This window comes from Penicillium lagena (assembly GCF_028827675.1).
Source record: "Penicillium lagena strain IBT 129212 chromosome Unknown utg000001l_segment0_segment0, whole genome shotgun sequence".
NCBI classification, from domain to species: domain Eukaryota; kingdom Fungi; phylum Ascomycota; class Eurotiomycetes; order Eurotiales; family Aspergillaceae; genus Penicillium; species Penicillium lagena.
Genome location: NW_026623222.1, coordinates 3,564,308 through 3,583,109, shown reverse-complemented (window position 1 = coordinate 3,583,109; position 18,802 = coordinate 3,564,308). Strand labels below are relative to the sequence as shown.

General features: G+C 55.3%; 9 protein-coding genes across 9 annotated transcripts; 4 read left to right on the top strand and 5 right to left on the bottom strand.

Moving 5' to 3' along the window:
* Positions 1 to 189: 189 nt before the first annotated feature.
* N7510_001564 (uncharacterized protein) lies at positions 190 to 1,719 on the top strand (the record flags this gene model as incomplete). The annotated part of the gene is made up of 1 exon (XM_056973491.1): positions 190 to 1,719. One exon carries the CDS (start codon positions 190 to 192, stop codon positions 1,717 to 1,719), a length of 1,530 nt encoding a protein of 509 aa, XP_056838608.1.
* Positions 1,720 to 2,110: 391 nt separating this feature from the next.
* On the bottom strand, positions 2,111 to 3,434 carry sur2 (sphingosine hydroxylase; the record flags this gene model as incomplete). The annotated part of the gene is made up of 2 exons (XM_056973490.1): positions 2,111 to 2,694; positions 2,744 to 3,434. The coding sequence occupies 2 exons, from the start codon at positions 3,432 to 3,434 to the stop codon at positions 2,111 to 2,113; spliced, it is 1,275 nt and encodes a 424-aa protein (XP_056838607.1).
* Positions 3,435 to 4,199: 765 nt separating this feature from the next.
* N7510_001562 (translationally-controlled tumor protein) lies at positions 4,200 to 4,859 on the top strand (the record flags this gene model as incomplete). Its single annotated transcript, XM_056973489.1, has 3 exons — positions 4,200 to 4,497; positions 4,559 to 4,715; positions 4,775 to 4,859. 3 exons carry the CDS (start codon positions 4,200 to 4,202, stop codon positions 4,857 to 4,859), a joined length of 540 nt encoding a protein of 179 aa, XP_056838606.1.
* Positions 4,860 to 5,234: 375 nt separating this feature from the next.
* N7510_001561 (putative C6 transcription factor) lies at positions 5,235 to 8,728 on the bottom strand (the record flags this gene model as incomplete). Its single annotated transcript, XM_056973488.1, has 5 exons — positions 5,235 to 6,838; positions 6,886 to 7,915; positions 7,975 to 8,014; positions 8,064 to 8,578; positions 8,645 to 8,728. The coding sequence occupies 5 exons, from the start codon at positions 8,726 to 8,728 to the stop codon at positions 5,235 to 5,237; spliced, it is 3,273 nt and encodes a 1,090-aa protein (XP_056838605.1).
* A 483-nt stretch (positions 8,729 to 9,211) lies between these two features.
* On the bottom strand, positions 9,212 to 10,110 carry N7510_001560 (RNA-binding signal recognition particle subunit SEC65; the record flags this gene model as incomplete). Its single annotated transcript, XM_056973487.1, has 2 exons — positions 9,212 to 9,568; positions 9,706 to 10,110. The coding sequence occupies 2 exons, from the start codon at positions 10,108 to 10,110 to the stop codon at positions 9,212 to 9,214; spliced, it is 762 nt and encodes a 253-aa protein (XP_056838604.1).
* Positions 10,111 to 10,441: 331 nt separating this feature from the next.
* On the bottom strand, positions 10,442 to 10,871 carry N7510_001559 (DUF3759 domain-containing protein; the record flags this gene model as incomplete). Its single annotated transcript, XM_056973486.1, has 2 exons — positions 10,442 to 10,611; positions 10,682 to 10,871. The coding sequence occupies 2 exons, from the start codon at positions 10,869 to 10,871 to the stop codon at positions 10,442 to 10,444; spliced, it is 360 nt and encodes a 119-aa protein (XP_056838603.1).
* An 846-nt stretch (positions 10,872 to 11,717) lies between these two features.
* N7510_001558 (aminotransferase, class III) lies at positions 11,718 to 13,333 on the top strand (the record flags this gene model as incomplete). The annotated part of the gene is made up of 4 exons (XM_056973485.1): positions 11,718 to 12,099; positions 12,153 to 12,499; positions 12,565 to 13,017; positions 13,079 to 13,333. The coding sequence occupies 4 exons, from the start codon at positions 11,718 to 11,720 to the stop codon at positions 13,331 to 13,333; spliced, it is 1,437 nt and encodes a 478-aa protein (XP_056838602.1).
* A 201-nt stretch (positions 13,334 to 13,534) lies between these two features.
* ysh1 (cleavage polyadenylation factor subunit YSH1) lies at positions 13,535 to 16,390 on the bottom strand (the record flags this gene model as incomplete). The annotated part of the gene is made up of 5 exons (XM_056973484.1): positions 13,535 to 14,064; positions 14,115 to 14,751; positions 14,803 to 15,949; positions 16,093 to 16,190; positions 16,241 to 16,390. 5 exons carry the CDS (start codon positions 16,388 to 16,390, stop codon positions 13,535 to 13,537), a joined length of 2,562 nt encoding a protein of 853 aa, XP_056838601.1.
* A 570-nt stretch (positions 16,391 to 16,960) lies between these two features.
* On the top strand, positions 16,961 to 18,704 carry N7510_001556 (uncharacterized protein; the record flags this gene model as incomplete). The annotated part of the gene is made up of 2 exons (XM_056973483.1): positions 16,961 to 18,041; positions 18,091 to 18,704. The coding sequence occupies 2 exons, from the start codon at positions 16,961 to 16,963 to the stop codon at positions 18,702 to 18,704; spliced, it is 1,695 nt and encodes a 564-aa protein (XP_056838600.1).
* Between the last annotated feature and the right edge of the window lie 98 nt (positions 18,705 to 18,802).

Below are 18,802 nucleotides of genomic sequence, written 5' to 3'. Positions count from 1 at the left end.
GCTGAACGAAAGAAATTGCCGGCAAATTCCTACAAAAAGACCAAAGGCTCCTCGATCTATTGTTTCGCATGAACAGTTAAATACTTCGTTCATGCCCTGGTCACACTTATCATCACCACACAACTTTGGATGCACATTTGGTCCACCAGCCCATTCCAGGACTACCAATAAAGGACTCTCTTCTCCAAGATGAAGCGACACGGCAGCACGAAAAAGAAAGACCCTCCTCGAAATTTCATCACCCAAGAGCCTAGACACGCAGCTCGGATATCGCCAAATATATACCCGCGGTTAGTCACTGAGCTGACGCGGGCAGAAGTGAAGCAGCTAACGGAGGTCCTACACCTAGACAACGCGCACGATCATGCCTCGCAGCATGGACCCAACATTCAAAAGATGATGGAAGCCCTGCCGAAGCGTCTGCGCAAGGAATGGTCCTTCTCCATGCGCTCAATCCAGTCAAGGTGGCAGCCGAGCACGCTGTGCGAGGTGCATCGCTCGCTGAATTCGGACATAATTAACGACATCTTGCGCCTGGTGCAAAATGAGGTCACGGTGCACCTCCGCAAGTTCGAAGCATTCCCTCAACTCGTCGGGCCCATCGAGCAGGAGATCCTGTCCAGACTCCGGGCCTTGAAAGGAATGTGGACTAGACCTGGGTCTGGCTGGTCTGTGGCACCCATGACATGGGCATACCAGATCAACAACTGTGCGGCGTGCATCTTGGCGCGCATTGTGGGGGACAAATACACGGTCCGCAGCCTGTTCGTGGTGCTGCAAAGCCGGACCCGTACTCGCAAGAAGCACCGTTTGCGCCGGTTGATGCCCTTCATCGATGAGAGTCTGAATCGCTTCGGCACTGAATCTGACGGATTGCACGGCACCGCCAATCAACTGGCCAACACGCTCAAGCTCACCCGGAAACGCTGCATTCGGGCCTGGCACGAGGATCCCAATCGCGAGCACAGAGGTCAACAGTACAAGAACGGGAAGTCGACTTCGAAGCACCACCACAACAGTCATGCTCAGAAAGATATTCTCCTTCGACCGGGTTCAAGCTCCGTGGCATCACCTCAAGCCAACCCCGTGCCAGTGAAGAAGGCTGGTCACTCCAGCCAAGCAACCATCTCGTCGTCTTGTCAAAGTGGGAGTACCTCCAGGAACATATTCTGGGACAAACGGCCCCAACGATCCACAGCCGCGGGCCCAGTTTCCAGAAACATCAGCCGCCAAACTATTCCAGAGCGGCCTGTAAACCCGGAGCCTCCAAGGACGATCCCAAGCTCAGCTGTGCCCAACACACCAAAAGCCCCATCACGAGCAAACACGCACAGCAAATGGGGCCCCGACATCAACGAGCAGATTGACGAACTGATCGAGTCGTACCAAACACTCGGAGTACAAGGCAAATCCTCGTCATCGCGGAGCAGGAACCCGTCGATGCTCACGTCGGCGCAAGCCAGAGTGAGCGAGCAGTGCAGACGCACTAAGACCAGTACGAAGCGATGCACAGTGTTCCCCGGTGCGCAGCAGCACCAGTCCACGGGCTCTGCGGAGGTTCCGCTAGTTTATCAATACTCTCCGTCTGAGTATTCGGACAGCGACTGGACAGATGCGCCGTGTGAGGATGAGGGCTATCAGCCGGCACGGCGACAGTGGGGTCCATCGCCGGCTACGACGACTTGGAGTTTGGTGTGTGATGAAGGGAATGTTATTTGAGGTGGATTGGGGAGGCGTTGTAGAGTGGGGATGGATGATATTAAGGATCTCTTTTCTTCCCAGGTTGCTGTTATTGTAGTTGCACGGGAATAGAGGACAGTTTTTGCTGCCATAGTTTCCTATATAGGTTGGCACAACTCAAGATCGTTTTATTATTGTTGTTATCTGGATGCCTGAGCAAGTAGAGATAAAGAAATAGAACATAGACATTAGCGACAGTAGGTCGTTCAGGAAGGCATATACAAAGCATTGACTCGCACATTCTCAGAGTATTAATACACCGGAATCAGCGATTCCACAGACATTAGAAAAAATAACGATTGAAACCACAGCCGAGGAGATGACCAGCAAACTCCAATAGGATCCACAGAATGCATTAGAAGAAATTTTCTCAGCTTTGGAGGACGCTGCCGGACATGCCGTGAGTCGCGCCCTTTAGGCTATCAACCCGCGGCGACAGCGTAGCGGTTTTGCGGCGCAGGCGTGTACGGCCGGCCGGACCCTCCGATAAAACTACAGCGGGCTCATGTTCATGGGCCTTCGGGCCGGCAGCGGGCGGCGCATTCGCGGCATCCACGTCCACCTGTCTCTGAGCGGATTCGCGAGATCGCTCATAGCGAAGCTTGACGTCGCCCTTCCACTGAGTATTGAGCAGACGGTCCCAGAAAATGAAGAAAGGCTGCGAAAAGTTGGTCTTAATGCCCCAGCTTTGGTGGTGGATATCGTGATACGCTGCGTTGTTGGAGGTGATGTGCTGCAAAGGATCCCAGGGGAAGGCGTAGCCACAGTGGTCATCAACGGTCTTGATGGTAGAGATGGTAAAGAACCATATAGCCTGCCGGTTGGTCATGCAGGAGACTAAGAAGCCCACGCCCGTGCCCGCCGTGTCCAGAAGAAATCCCTCAACGGGGTGGTTGTAAAGGGCACCGAACGCGTAAGGAACGTAGAGACGATGGTGGCGGGAATGGAACGTAACTTGGTTGGGTCAGCTAGAGTCCAAATGTTTGCGGGTAATCCAACTTACCATAGAGCCAGCGGTTCAGGTGCATGGCACGGTGCCAGAAGTACTGCCAGGTATCGACGATGCCGACTGCCAGGGCGAACTGCAGCCCGGGGATGAGATACCAGTAGATGAAGCTGGCGACAGACAATTCCCAGCTCGCAAACGCCGGTGCCACGACTTCCGCTCCCGTGTCAAGCAGCAGGGACTGTGTGACACCGGGATACGAGCCTCCAGCCAGAACTCCCGCCAATATCGAGTGTCCATTCAGCGACAACGACTTTGCCAGACCGAGGGAGTCGACTCCAACAAGAGCCAACAAGCGGGGGAAAGCTTTCTGGACGATCCGGAGCCGCTGTGCCCACACGGCCACGTCGTACTCTTCCCGGCCAACCACTTCCTCGGCGTCAAAATAGGACATGGACATCCCAGCGATTGTTTGGATCACCTGCTGCAAAATCACATCGCGCACAACCTCCCAGCGGGTAACATGGTTTCGCTTTAAGACTTCGGCGGGAGTGTGTAGACGGTACTGGACGAAGTATTCATTGACATCGAGGAAGTGATAGAACATTGACAAGGCCCAGTAGGCGACAATGGGCAGGATGAGGGCCAAGATGTTGTCCGGGATCGGAGCAAGGAGCGGTTCTCGGGGGGTCAAGGTATATGTCGGCAGTGGTGGGAGCTCGAACGTGACGGATGTGTTGAGAGCCATGGTGGGTGATTCGCGGCGTGATCCAGCCACAGTATGTATTCTGAGAGAGTAATTTTCCACGTGCAGTCAAGGATTAAGGTCGACAATATGATCACAGGGGCAAACAGGCGAGAAGCTCGGTAAAGGGAATGGGAAAGGAGTGTCGGCAAAAAAAGGCAGCGTCTCTCGTCAGCGACTGCCCAGGATGAGTCGGAGACTAATGGGCAGGCACGATCGAGGAACCGGATGACACGGGTTCACACATTCAAGAGCAGAAGATGAAAGGAGAGTAAGAATAAGTCGGTAAGGATAGTGAGAAAGACAATTCGATAGGGAAGTGAGAGAATGAAGACGACGTTCACAGCCGCCGATCAGGAGAGAAAGTCCGGGTGGCGCCAGCCGGAAAGGGCCGCGTAACAGTGTGACGGTATTGGCCTGCATTCAGAGAGGGATCATGTATTATATGGTATTGGACTGTTCTAGAGTGTACTGAAGGGTATTTGGGCGTCGACCGATCATCAATGAGAGTAATTCGAATTCACGAATCCTGCTAGATCTGGCTATTCGTCGTTTCCGACCGACTGAGAGTCTGTTCTCACTGAATGGGCCTCTGTTGTCCCCAGACCGAAACAAACAGAGCAAAACCCCACTACTGTTCCCGCCACTAAGAAAAAAACTTCCCCTCCTCCTGTTTTTCTTTTTCTTCCCTCCTAATAAGCCCGCTGTAGCCCTTATCCCATTTGTTCTTTTTTTGTTCAGAGACTCTCCCCCTCTCCCACCGCCACCATGATCATCTACGAGGACGTTATCTCCGGTGATGAGATGCTTGCCGACACCTTCAAGATCGTCGAGAGCAAGGACTGCCCCATCCTGTGGGAGGTCGACTGCCGCAAGTACATGAAGTCCGCCAACGAGGACTTCCAGCTCGAGGGTGCCAACCCCTCGGCGGAGGGTGATGACGAGGAGGGTGGTGAGGGCGAGTCCAAGATGGTCCACGACATCGAGGACCAGTTCCGTCTTGTCTGGCTCAAGACCGAGGAGGGCCTTAAGCCCTCCAAGGATGCCTTCAAGGGTCACCTGAAGTGTAAGTCATCAATTGCCCTTCCGGACGTGCAATGAAAATTTGCTAATGTTGCCCGCGATAGCCTACGTCAAGAAGGTCCTCAAGGCCCTCGAGGCCAAGGGTGACACCGAGGCCATTGCCCAGTTCAAGGCCCACGCCGCCGCCGCCATCAAGAAGATCTCGGCCAACTACGACAACTACGATGTCATGATGGGCCAGTCCATGGACGGTGATGCCATGTATGTTCCGTTCTTCTCCCCAATTCTATGCACGATCCCCAACTAACGGCATGTCCCAGGCACATCCTGATTGATTTCCGCGATGACGGCGTCACCCCCTTCGCCACCCTCTGGAAGCACGGTCTGAAGGAGAACAAGGTCTAAACGGACCTTTGTTCTTTTTCCAGCGCGGGCGGGAAGAAAATGCCAAAGAAAAACGAAAGCTATGAAAAGGGGGAGGAAGGAAATGCGGGTCCTGCATGCGACGGACTTCCAAGATATCCTCCCGCTAGGCGGTCCGGGTCTGTTCTAGCTATCCTGCACGTCGCATCGTTGCGATTGTCAAGAGTCACGTCTCATGAATCTACCACTGTTATGTTGGGTCTATATCTTTCACACGTAGTCGACTCGCGTAGGAGTTGAGCATCACGTTGCGCACATTCAACCTTTCAATATGGAATGGTAAACGCATGTAGGTTGGAGGTGGAGATATTCATGTAAACGTGGTCCATACTACAAGTCTATAAGATATTTATAACATTAACAATACCCGGGCCAATCACTCGACGAGGCACGCATGTTCCCGCCATTTGCGATCCACGGTGCCGGATAAGCTCCACCATTCGCCCCGACTGGAGGCGCGCCGGACATGGCATTGGCATTGGCATTGACGCCCGGCACACCCGCATTCCCAATGCCCGTATCTGCGGCGGAGGAACTCAAATCCGGGAACTCGAGCCCTACAACCGGGTCGAGCTCCATCAGCTCATCGGCGACGGGGAGATGCTGGCCAAAGACAGCGTCCCATTGGTCCCAGTCGAAGTTGAGGTTGGGATCCACCATCGAGGGAGGGGTGGGTACATGTACATTCATAGGTGGTACATTCTGCGGAGTAGGATCTAGGAAAGGCACGGCGGTGGATGAGTTAGGAGGTGGTGTTTCTTGTTGTTGAGGCATGGGGATGGAAGCAGCGAGTGAAGGGGAGTTGGTCGATGCGGCTGCGCTTAGGGATGATGCGACGTCGGGCGAGTCCGCGGCTGCGGAGCCAGATGTGACGGAGCTGCCGGGTACGCTCATTGCTCCGGGAGATACTGAATATTGTGCGACGAGAGATGGTGGAGCTGTGGGGAGAGAGGTTGAATCGGGAGGTGGGAACTGGTGAGAGTATCGTAGAGGACTGGGACGAACTGAAGCAGAGGGAGAATCCGTTTGAGAGCGGGTCATGTTGTAGAATCTGCGTTCAAAGTCGGCGGGCTGACCATTCGGCGGCAGCGAAGCCAAACGATTATGGGAAGGTGGCCCAGGCGTAGACGATGATCCGGAAACGAAGGTCCCATTATTCAGACCACTATGGCCAGCTGCTGGGGAAGCAATGCCTGCCTGGATCTGATCTTGCTCGGTCCAGAGCATTTCTGGATTCAGACCGGCCTTTTGCCAGGCTTTCTGGCGCAAGCGACGGATCATGCTCCACGCCTCCCGACCGCCATCTTTCAGCGGTCGTTGCGTCGAGACACCATCCTCTCCTCCGACCACCCCGCCATCGGGCCCAGACAGCGCCAGGATCCGGTCGATGAGCGCGCGTGACTTGGATGCCTCGGGGCTGTAGGGTCGTTCGTAGAGGTCAATGAGCATGATCATCGTCGCATGCATCGGTTGATGGTTGCCCGGCCAGCTCCAATGGAACGGCTGGAAGTCTGGATCGGTTGCCAGTTGGATGAATTTCTCCATAAACCCGTGGCAATGCCGAAGGGCGCTTTGTCGCGCCGCGGGCCAGATTCGACTTCGGGCATTTTTGAGGAAGGGCTGGTAGGCAACACAGAAGGCTTTGTCGATGAATAGCGACAGAACGATTCTAGCCCACTTGTGAAAGGACACAAGAACTGGGGAATGGTATTGCTCGGTACATCCATTGGGACCGTCACCTGGAAGTTCGGTATCAGTGGACTGAGTCTCCACCGGCGATTTGGACATGGACAGGTCCCGCTCTCCCGAGGCATTCTCAGGGTTCTTGCCCTCTGGGATCCGGTTCACAATGGAATTAAGCTTGAGCTGAAGATCGAGCAGAATTGATCGGAGCTCTTCCATATCTCTCCGAGTCAAGGGCTTTATGCCCAACTGGATTTTGAGGATTCGCCGGACGGCACCTAGTTACAGTTAGCATTGATCTTTAATTGGACAAGAGGTAACTCACGAGCCATGACGTATTTCCCTCTTGCAGACAGGTAATACACATTGACCGTTGACGGTCCACCACACAGGATCGGATCGTCGGGGTTGTCAGGTGCACGGCGGTTAGAAGCAACCAGCTGTTCATACTGTTCGGCCGCAGGGGTACCCAGCAAGGTATCTTTCACCTCACTCGTCTCACGAACATCCCAGTAATTCTCGTCGCTGACCAGCGGCGGCAGGCCACTGGACATCGCGACGATGCCGTCCATGTGCATGATATGCCACCACAGTCGGCGTCGGTATTCTGCCTCGGACGCCTCAATCCCAAATTGAGCTGGATCTCGATGCAGACCCATAGTCTGTGCCACGCGCATGGCAAGGCTGACGAATAAGCTGCTCGTCAGGGGCTCTTCCTCCTTGGACAGAATCGTCTGCACAATAAGGTAGGCTGACAGGCCCTGGAGAGAAGGGCTGCGAGGAAAGGCGATCTTCGTCAACCAGCGGCTAACTTCCTCGCTGTACATTCCGGACAGAGCAAATCGGGACGACGCGTTGAATTCAGCCTTGATTGTGCGGATCGAAACGGTGACGGAACCGCCATACCAAATGGCATATAGAAGTGGGATAAACGAGGGATTGGGGCACGGGTTTCCCGAATAACTGCTGTAGTCATACCAGTCCCAGAAGGCGTTGTAAAGTTTTAGAACGCTTGGAGGGTGAATGACTGGACTGATGGCGTGGACCCCCGACATGAACCCCTTGTAAAGGATATGGCTTTGACGTCTTGTCGGAACATGATCGAGCATCTCAGGTTCAACGACTCTTTCATGTACCGAAGGAGAGTCGCCAGAGGGGAAGATGATGGATTGTTGGAAAGACTCTCGAGACCCAAGGGATGTGGTCGAACGTGACGTCGTACTATCGATCGACTCTTTCCACGTCCTTCGAGTGCTGGTGGCTGGATCAGTGATGCCCGGGCTAGTAGTGTCGGAAGCAGCCGGTTGGTCATGCGAGCGATTCTGGTCTCTGAGCAGCTGGTTCAGCTCGTTGATCTGTATCTTCAGTCAGTCCAGAGGAATCAGTAAAGAGGAATATCGGGGAGGGGACATGCCTCGTGGGAGATGTAAGCCCAATATGTGGTTCCAACATATCTAAACTAGCATTAGCAATGGAATCTCACCATCAGCGGACACAACCCACCTCGATCTGCCACCATCCTCCAAGCTCAGATGGCCCAGATTGAGACTCCCCACCGGATCAACGAGGTCGGTCGCTTGTCCCGAGGGTATCGGAAACTCATCACCGCTCGACTCTGCCCCCGCACGACGCGGGCTCGCCGACCTTTCCGAACTCGACCTCTTCCAGTCATTGTTCGGCAGCGGTTCCTCCTTTACAACTGGCTCCAGACTTGCCGTACGTCGCTCCGCCGCTTCAACAGCCTGATCCCCACCAATCCGCTCAATCATCGACATGAGCTTGTCCAACCGGGCTTCAATGGCTCCTTTATGGGCTGCTGACGAGCCCGTCTGTCTGAGGTGCCCGTAAATCGACTGCAGCTCATCCACATCCTCCTCGAGTGTTCGCGGAGTCCCCTTCCTCCGCTTGACTCCGTGCCCCGACCGTGATGAGTCGCGCGGATTCTCATCGTTCTGCGATGACACATCGTACACGCAATCGGTACCGTTCTTCACGCAGTTTCCGCATACGGGATGGACCTGGGATGCGGCCACAGAGGTTAGCTATCGGCCAGCGGGCAGCGAGTAGTCAGGCATAGGCCTTACCTTGTTGCATTTCACCTTGCGCCGGCGACACATGTGACAGCTATAGCTCGCGCGATTGCGAGTAATCAGGCGCCCGCCACCCATCCCACCCCCACCACCCCGCTGGGAGGAGGACCGGGGGGGCCGGGGTCAGCGAGAGTGAATTGGATGTCCGGAGTGGGATTCATGGTCTGCTACAACCAGTCAAGGGGGCATGTCAACGAGATCATGAAAGGTCGTTGGTCTTTTATCAAATGCCCTGCGGGGAACGGCGATCGGGCGAACCATGATCGGGCGATGCCGGCCAATGACAACATGGACTGCGTTTACTCATCAGGCAGTAAGGCATCCTTTAAGGCCTGTGACTTCGATGCGGATTGACGACATCAGCGTGATAACTTGACAATATGATTGCATCGGCGTGTGAATAGTACATCAGATTCAGGTATCTATCATAGAAGAACTATCCACAGAAGAAGACGGGGGAAAAGCAGGTCGATCCGAGGTATTCAGGAGCCTCGATTCTATCCAAAAGCAAGAGAACGCCCATCGCCATGTAATGCAAGTCAAAGGGGAACATGGAATATATCATGCCTTGCCCTTTTTCTTCTCCTTCTTCTTCTTCTCCGCACCACCCCCAGGCCCCGACGGCCCGCCCATGTCCATCATCCCCGGCATACCTGGAATCGCAGGCATTCCCGGCATTCCCCCCATGCTCTGCATCTCGGCCATGGCATCCTGCAACGGGTTATCACTGACCCCGCCACCACTGTAGGCGGGCGAGTGGATCGGCAGGATCTTTCCGATCTTCCAGCCGCGCGGCGCCGAAGGGGCGTCGGGGAGTTTGTCAGGCACGGGCAGGCCGCGGATCCGTAATCGGTACGGGGATTGCTCGTTGGTCGGGTGGGCTTTCAGATACTGCGCGACAAGGATGTAGAGATGATGCTCTGAAGAATAGCAAGAGTCAGTCAATTCCTGCAGGGCCAATTGTTGTGCAGGGAGAGAGGGGGAGAGAGAGACGCACTATTCTTAATCTTGGAATTCATCGACTTCCCATCCTCATTCTTCAGCAGCACACGCACGCGCCCGGGATTCGCCCAGTCCTTCGGATGCAGCTTCTCCGGCTCCAGACCGACCTGCAATCCGAGCATCTGCACCGCGTCGGCGATATCGCGAGCCAGCGGATTTTCCACCGCCAGCTCGGCGCCCACCTTGCGGCCCTCGGCGCGCGAGCGGGTCTTGTCGAAGTAGACGGGATAGAGGCACTGGAAGTGTTTGGGGATCTCGCGCTGGGGTTCGGCCATCTGAGCCTCATTGGCGGCATTGGCCATGTTCGCCATGTTGGCCATGTTGGGCGGCGTGGGGTTTGCAGGTGCGCGCGAGGGGATGTTGGCGGGGGCAATGATGGCGTCGCCGACATCAAAGTCGGAGGGGGCGACCTCATCGGGGTCGGAGTCGACCTCCTCGACGCGGGCGTGTTGAGGCATGGTGGTGGGTGGTGTTAAGCTGGTCCGTTGTGACCGTGGCAGGAAAGCAGAGGCGGAGTTTGTGGGCGGGGCGCACGGGCCAGTTGGCGGGATTGGTGCGACATGGCCACTCTAGAGTATACACGATATGCGTTGGTCTCTGTACCTGCTTTTCAACCCTGCGATTGATCTGCGTCTGAGACAATCTATTGCCAACCACATGCACGGCTAATGATCAGAAGGCTTATCTACGATGGACTCAAAAAGTGTTTATCTACCAGGAACAAGCTAATAAACGAATGTGGTCAATTCTCTGAACGAGTCTAGGACACATTGAGATGTCGTTGGCTCTTTACCAGCCAGCATCCTGGGCAGAAACACGCTCAATGTGCTCGCGGGCCTGGCGCTTGGCCTTCTCGCGGTCGATGAAGTCCAGGCCCCGGGTCTCAACCTCGCGGTCCACGAAAGCACCGGCAAAGCCAGCCATGATCTCCTTGGCCTTCTCGTGGCTCTCGGGCTTGCCTGTTCATATCACCAATCGATGAGCACTCCGTAGTTCTCTCCTCATATGGACGGGATTGGTTTCGCTTACCCTCACGCTCCTCGTGCTGCTCGTAGGCCTTGGCGGCCTCGTAGCTAGCGGCGCCGGCAATCAGCTCATGGACGAAGCTGGCGTCATGCTCAGTGGGCTCGGAGTTGTTCCACTGCCTGTGGTAGTCGGCCTGTTGGGAATCATCTATGCAACTGAGGGTCAGCCAAGACGCTAAGGCCGGGCTTGGCATGCATCGGACTATAACTCACCATCGAACCAGCCCATTTTGGATGTTTTGATGCTCGGAAAGTTGGATTGAAGGTGAGAAAAGTTGGAGGTTGTCAAGATGAGGGAGGGGAGACGAGGGAGAGGAGGGGCTTATATAGGAGGGGCATCCAACGTAGTGCGAAACGGAGCCAATCACTTCAGGGACTAGCGCGTGCCACATCACGCAACCGACACGTTCCTTCTCTCGATCGATGGGAGGGCAAGCTTTCAGGAGACAGAGGATGAAACAGCCTTTGATTCGTCTCACTCGTCAGCCCATTACTCAATCGTGGGGCGGCAGATTGGTGGTGGACGTCCATGGAGGGGTCCAGGAGGGTGTGTGTCGGTGGGGTCCCAGTGAGGTAAACCTTCCCTTTCGCGCAGCGCTTCCCGAGGAGGGGCAGAGCGGTGGGCTAGGAGGGGTGGGAGACTCTGCGGCCGTGTCGCAATCAGGAAAGGATCCTACATGTATACGCCCACCAGCCCGACCGTGATGGCGGGAAATGAGTTCACCCAGTCGATTGGGGACCATCACATGTCTCAATTGGATCACGGGCGCTTAGTTTTCGACCTGTCGTGATCCGTCCTCATCTGTTTCAGTCTCATTTCTCTCTATCTAATTTTCGACACGTCAATGAGGTAGTGGGCTTGCACTTCATCCCGGGAGATCCATGTTGACAGTGGTAGTGGTAGTGGGATGTCCACGTGGTTTTCCTTTATAGATCGGAGAATTGGTCTTCCGCGACCCCTGTAACGCATCCCCTGCTTCGTCGTATAGTTGCACCTCCCATGCAGGTACGTAACTGATGGATGTGATTTATCACTCGGCATGCCGAACCCACTCTCCCCGCACATTCCAAGCAGTGAGTCATGCGTTTGCTTCCTCCCTTCTACATCCACCATGACACCGCCACGATCCAGTGCCGTCCTTCACCGGGACACTCGTTCCATCCCCAAGTCGGCCGTCGGAGGCAAGGGCAGCTATCTCTTCCTCGAGGATGGGACCAGATTTCTTGATTCAACCGGCGGCGCGGCCGTGGCATGCCTGGGACATGGCCACGAGCAGATCAAGCAGGCCATGAAGGATCAAATCGACACGATATCATACTGTCACTCTGCCTTCTTTGGCACTCAAGTAGCCGAAGATCTCGCTCGGCTGTTGGTAGATTCCACCGGCGGGAAATTGTCTAAGCTCTTCGTCGTCAGCTCCGGTCAGGCAACCCCTCCAGATATCCATGGCCCTATCCGCTGATGACCCATCCAGGTTCCGAGGCCGTAGAAGCTGCGTTGAAACTAGCCCGCCAATATTTCCTCGAGCTGACATCCCCCCAGCCGCAGCGAACACGGTTCATATCCCGTCTGCCGTCCTATCACGGCACCACGCTGGGCGCTTTAGCGGCCGGAGGCCATGTCCTTCGCCGACAGCCCTTTGAGCCTCTTCTATCCAAGAACACATCGCATGTCTCTCCCTGCTACGCATACCGCGGCAAGCAAGACGGCGAGTCCGACGCACAATACGTTGCTCGTCTCGCCGCCGAGCTGGACGCGGAGTTCCAGCGCGTGGGACCGGAGAATGTGTGCGCGTTCATCGCAGAGCCCGTCGTAGGCGCCGTACGTTGCCCTTTTGCCCCTCAATATGATTCCTGAGAGTCACTAATGCAGATGATTGAATGCAGGCCCTGGGCTGCGTCCCCGCTGTACCGGGTTACTTCGCCGCCATGAAAGCCGTTTGCGCGAAACATGGCGCACTCCTGATCCTCGACGAGATCATGAGCGGCATGGGCCGGTGCGGGACTCTGCATGCATGGGAGCAAGAAGATGTCGTGCCAGATATCCAAACTATTGGCAAGGGTTTGGGTGGAGGATACGCGCCTGTCTCTGGGGTTCTGATCGCCGATCATATCGTGCAGACCATGGACAAAGGCACGGGCGCTTTCCGACACGGACAGACCTATCAGGGTCATGCGATCTCGTGTGCTGCGGCGTTGGCGGTGCAGAAGACTATCCAGGGGGAAGGGTTGCTGCAGAACGTGCGGAACATGGGCGCTTATTTTGAAGAGCGGCTGCGGAGCCGGTTGGCAGCGCATCCGTATGTGGGTGATATTCGCGGGAAAGGACTGTTTTGGGGGGTGAGTAGAGATGCCTACATGTAGACACGGATGGGAGGGGTTGCTGACGCTGCGTTTCCAGGTTGAATTTGTCAAGGACAAGGATACGAAAGAGCCATTCGATACCGAGGCGCGCTTGTCGTTCTTGATTCAAGAGAAAGGTCTGCGGCCGGAGTATGCGATCTCGCTCTATGGTTGCACTGGCACGGTAGATGGCGTGCGTGGTGACCACGTCGTGCTGGCTCCGCCCTACAACGTGTCTAAGGAAGAGATCGATACGATCGTGGAGGTGATGGCGAGAGTACTAGATGCTGTTTTTGCGGATTTGGGAATGTGAAAAGAATAGCTACCCAACCTCCCCACTCTTGATCAACGACATGTCAATTTGAGTCTAAAGCGTGAAATAGATATCGCAAGTGGCTTCGAGAAATTCAATTAATCTACTTCACAATTTGTCTCCGCAGAATACCCGTAAAGTCATCTCAGATCCATTCGAGAGTAACTAGCCATTATTGTACAGATGCAAACCCCACCAACCCTAAGCCTCAATGGCAGCCACCTGTTTCACGTCGACCTCCATCTGCTCCTCAGCAGAGCCATTGGGTGCCGTCACCTCCCGGGGCATGGAGTCCTCAGCCCACAGCCCCGCAACGGTCTCTACAGCCCGCTCGACAACGACGCGCACACGATCCCGCAGAATAGCATTGGTGCATTCCACCTCCAGGTTCTCAAGCCAAACACGTGCCACGTGTTGGTCAACTCGGATCTCAAGACCGGGGACGGGAATACCTAAAGCATGAAGTCGGTCAAGTTCTGCAGACTCGATATCAGCCACGCGCTCGGGATCGGTCGTTTTGTCTGTGTCGCCATTTTCTAGTTTACCGTTGACGAGCTCGGTCGGGACTCTTGGGCGTTCGATGGGGGCAATGTTAGAGCCGAATTGCGCTTCCAGCATCATCAGAAGGCGCGTCAGTCGTTCGTCGGCTGAGACTTGGGAATGGGGGTTCGGGAGAGCGGCGATGTCATCATCGCCATGATGGTGGTGGTGATGCTTGTCCTTTGCGGATTCTAAAGAAAATGGTCAGCAGCTTGTCGGAATTTGGTTAGAAGTCACATACGTTTCACCGAGGCTGGACTGCTCTCGACGGTAAGAAGAACAGCCATGACAGCGTCGGCGACACCGTCGTTCATCATGTTCCCTTCCCATTCCAGTTCAACCTCGCGGGTTCGTGGGTGGTGGCGGAGAATGACACAGCCCATAACAAGGAAAGTCTGTGTTGATTCCATCGGAATTTCCTCATCGGCAGCCTCCGATTTTGGGTGAGAGCCTTCCGAGTCGCTATCGGCTTTCTTAACCTGGTTTCCGACCTCCTCAATCGCGCCAAAGGTACCCTCCAGAGCCCAGCGAATCAGATCCATGCTGGCGGAGCTGAGCGTGATGTGTTGCTTGCATGTGATGGTTGTCGTGGTGAGACCGGCATACTCTTGGAGGTCCTCCGGAGCAACGAGGCTTAGATCAAATCCATTTTGAACCAAGACACCTGCCATGAGCTGGCTATCACTTTCTTCTGTGGGGGGAGCAATCTGTGCCAGCTTCCCGACGACCTTGGCAATCTTGTCTTTCTTGAAGGGGATGCGGACCTCGTCGCAGTTGGCAGGCGTGTATACTTTGACTTTGACTGTCTTGTCTGCGTTAAGGCTAAGCAGTTTCGACTTGAGTCTCATCATTTGGTGCTTTTCTCCGTGAACAAGAATCTTAGGAGAATATTAGTGACAGCGATTTGAGGACGAGGGGATAAGACTCACCACTACTGGCGCAGCGACCTCTTCGATAAAGTTCCGGTTCTCAACGCCGTCAACATGAGCTGCGAAACTAACCTCATCAATCGTGCATCGGCGTGGGATCATCACTTTCTGCTCCTCGTCATTGCCTCCGGGGACCCGGCCGCGTCCATGGCCAGTGGCCACTTTAGACATCACGGCGGGAATCTGATCGGGCTCATTGAGCAATTGCTTTGCCATGGTGCCTTCCACACTGTAGCCGGTCATGACCACACCGTTCCGGTCACTGGGAGCCCAGCGCTCGAGCAATTCACGACTCGTGCCCGATTGCAGCATACCCGGCGACGCCAGCATTACACAGCCCCCAACATCGTCGAATCGGTCCAGGCTTCGCAGACTTCGGACGAATCGGAAATCCCATGGCCCCACGCTCACGCTCTTATCGCCAGAAGCCTCGGCCTCGGCCATCCGGAGCCTGAATAAGCGTTTAATGTTGTCGTTCATGGCGCCGATATAGGTCTGGTAGACGACCATGCATCGTCGGGCCATGTTGCCGATATAATAAATGGGGATTTTCTGCAATTCCGGGTGCCGCTCCCAATATTCGTCGAGAATAAGAAGCAGTTCCTGCGCGCGTCCGAGGGCAAACACTGGCATCAGAACCCGACCACCGCGGTTTAAAACGCCCGTGATAGACTTCATCAGCGCCGCTTCACGTTCCAACCGAGGCGGGTTTGATGAAATGCCGAATGTGGATTCTGTGATGAGAACATCAATCTTGATCCCCTTGGGCACCTCAGCCGGAATCAAGTGCCGGTCCTCCTCGCGAGAGTAGTCGCCAGTGAACAGGATGTTCAAGCCGGCGATCGAGACCAGGAACATGGCGGCGCCGAGGACATGGCCGGCGGGGAATGGCGTGATGCGGATGCTGTTGATGGTGTGGGTGGTGTTGAAGTCGATGGTTTCGATGAGAGGGAGTGTAGAGAGGTGGTCTCGTTCGGTGTATAAATTTGTGCGCTGATCCGAGCTGGATGATGTGTTGCTGACCCGAACGTTGTCTTGGATAAGCCATTTGTAGATAGCTTTCGTGGCATGTGTCATAAAGACACGGCCTTTGAAGTTGGTTTTGCTAAGGACGTAGGGGAGAGCGGAGGAGTGGTCGACGTGGAAACTGGGAAGCAAAAGATTAGCCCGCTGCATAGACGAATGTAGATACAAGTACAGCAGGAACAGAGTGATTTGTATTGGACTCTTCTCAGATACATGAAACCACTGGTCCTGCTCCGACTGAAAACACAAGGGGGTCCGACATACTGGCTGATCAGAAGAATATCCACCGTGCTGAGATCGAACTCGTCGAAGAAGGGGAGGGCCGAGAATCCCTCTTTGGCGGGATGCATACCGGCGTCGAGCTATCGGTTTCGGTTATTATTCGGTCTGCCCCAACACACATGAAACGTACCATCACCGTCTTGCCCTTGTACTGAATGATATGGCATGACCGGCCAACCTCATTGCCTCCGCCCAGGCAATAGAACGCCAGCTCATCCGACGGGTCCACGGGCTCGTCATCCACGGCGCCGATCGCCGAGGCCTTGCGCTTGGCCGCCATGACGAAATTGGGGATTCACCTGGCGAAGGCGCAATCTAGGAATTGCTTAGGGCTCTGAGAGCGCGTCGCTATTCACCGTGTATGGAATCCTCAAGGACTACCTGGAGATTGCCTAGAATTCTGGGAATGTAGTCAATTGCCGCCCTATGCATCAATCAATGAACACGCGCAAGAAGGAACAGCCATGACTGGGCGCGACAAGACGCCTGAGAGTCTCAATGTTGCCGAGAGAGATTCAGAGCAGGGCGGAAGGGCGTCTGACATAATCTCACACGTGATCACGCGGAACAAACTCAGGCTGGGCAGGAAGCTCGACCCGAAGTGATCCCCCGTCTAACCGTCACCTCCCTCCCTCCCTCCTCCATAACTACTTGTCCTCTCAGTTCACTTTGCCCATCGCTTCCATGCTCAACCCTTCGTCCTGAGATGGTCACACTTGGTGGAAGCTGGCGGTACGATCAATCCGCTCACTCCAACCACGCGTGGTCGTCTGCCTCCCTTCATATCCGTCGTGGGTGTGCGCAGTAACCTGTTGCATCAACTGAAGGTATCTGTCGGATTTATCTCACTATGGCGCAACCCAGGCAGCAGCAACAGGCTCCCCCGCCACAGCAGCCCCAGTTCTCTCAACCGTTCTCTCCCCCCGTCTCATCTCCCTCTCCCAACCCGGGATCTCCTGTGAACGGCGGACCAGTCCCTCCACCATCCAAGCGACCTCGTCTGTCTCCTCTTCCTCCGTCAGGCTCTCAGTCACCCTACGCTTCCCCGAGTTTCGGCTCGCTCCAGTTGCCGCAGGGTCAACCATCGATGAACGGATCAGCGATGAACAGCATGCCGTCCACTCCCGCCGCCCCTGCTCCTGCGCCCCCGGGCGCCATGGGCCCACCTTCTCGACCTGCCGACAAGGTGACAGATGCTGCGGAGCTCACGGATGTTCTGGCCTCGTCCGGTATCGACGTGCGCGAGGAAGAGGCATTTCTCACGCGCAGCTTCGGAGGGCCCAATACAGCATCGCAGCCGACTCAGCGATCGTCACAGACACCGGCACCTCTTCCCATCAATACGTCCTTTTCCTCTCAAGTGTCCACTCCGGGGACACTGTCCGCCTCGGCTAGCTTCAGCGACCTGCCTCAGATCAAACCAGCAACACCGCAGGAATCCTTTTCCACAGAGTCAGCTTCACAAATACCTGTTCCGTTCAAGGATCCCAATGAGCCCACTCGACAAGATACCGAGGCTGCGCGGCGGGCGCAGTACCATCTTCAGGAACCGTTCTTATTGACCAAGCTCCTTGAGCAAAAGTTGCAGAAGCGGGGGTTTGAGCTTGGAGTCCGCATCCCGTCAGAGGGCCTATTTCATCCCGTCCCGGGCCGGCCACAACCCATCGAAGTAACGGGCCCAGATGGCAGTGCAGTGGTGAGAAGTGGGAAAACTATCCTGAACCAGGAAGGTGCGCCCTTGGTTGACATCCTGAATCTGTTGTCTCTTTCGTGCGAAGAACGCTTGAGGGGAGTGGTCGATTATTCTTCGACACTGGCCCGCAGCCGCCGGGCACACTCGCATGGTGCTATCCCATCGGAATGGGGCGATGTCGCTCAGCCTCTCGGTCCGACTGCCGGGAATGCCGGGGCTGCCAAGGCCTCACTAAAGCGTATGTTACTATACTCAATTTCTGCGTCCTTTACTAACAAGCAATTTAGGTCCGTACGAAATATATCGGGCTATTGCCAGAAAGGAAGCAGCGCTGGAGGAGCGGCGTGAGGCCAAGCGCAACAAGCGCGGTGCCAGTGCTATTCTCGGCGAGGGTACTCCTGGACGATCCGACTCGATTGACATGGGATCCGCGCCCTCGACTCCTATCGGCGAGCGGGCACCTAGCTTTAATCCAAAGTCTATCAGCAAGAAGGAACAGAAGAAAATTATGGACGCGAAGGCCAGCGAGGTTCAGCAACACCAACAATCCGTGGAGACCGCGCGAATGGCCACCAACAGCATGCTTTCAACCCGCCGGTTCGGTGGCGCCAAAAAGTCATATTCATGGCTCAAACCCGGTGGCACCTCCAGCGGGTTCTCTGCCGCGCGTCCTGCTCCTTCAACGCCGACTGCTACGCCCGACAAGCCGACTCAACTTGGAGAAGCTACACCCAGCCAACCCAAGCGGCGTCTCGGAACGTGGCGTGAAGACCAAGAGAAGGGATCGGGTATTCAAGTGCGGGACATTCTGTTTATGCTCGAGGTGGATGGTCGGGGCATGAAACATTTGCAAAAGGGCTATCTGAAAGATCCGAGGGAGGATCGTGATCGGGGGGATTGATCCACACTTGTACCTTTTCTTCTTCTTTTTCTTGTGCCTCTAATTTCTTTCTCTAGTGGAGGAATGGTCCCCCCTTCCGGAGTTCTTGCATTGCCTGC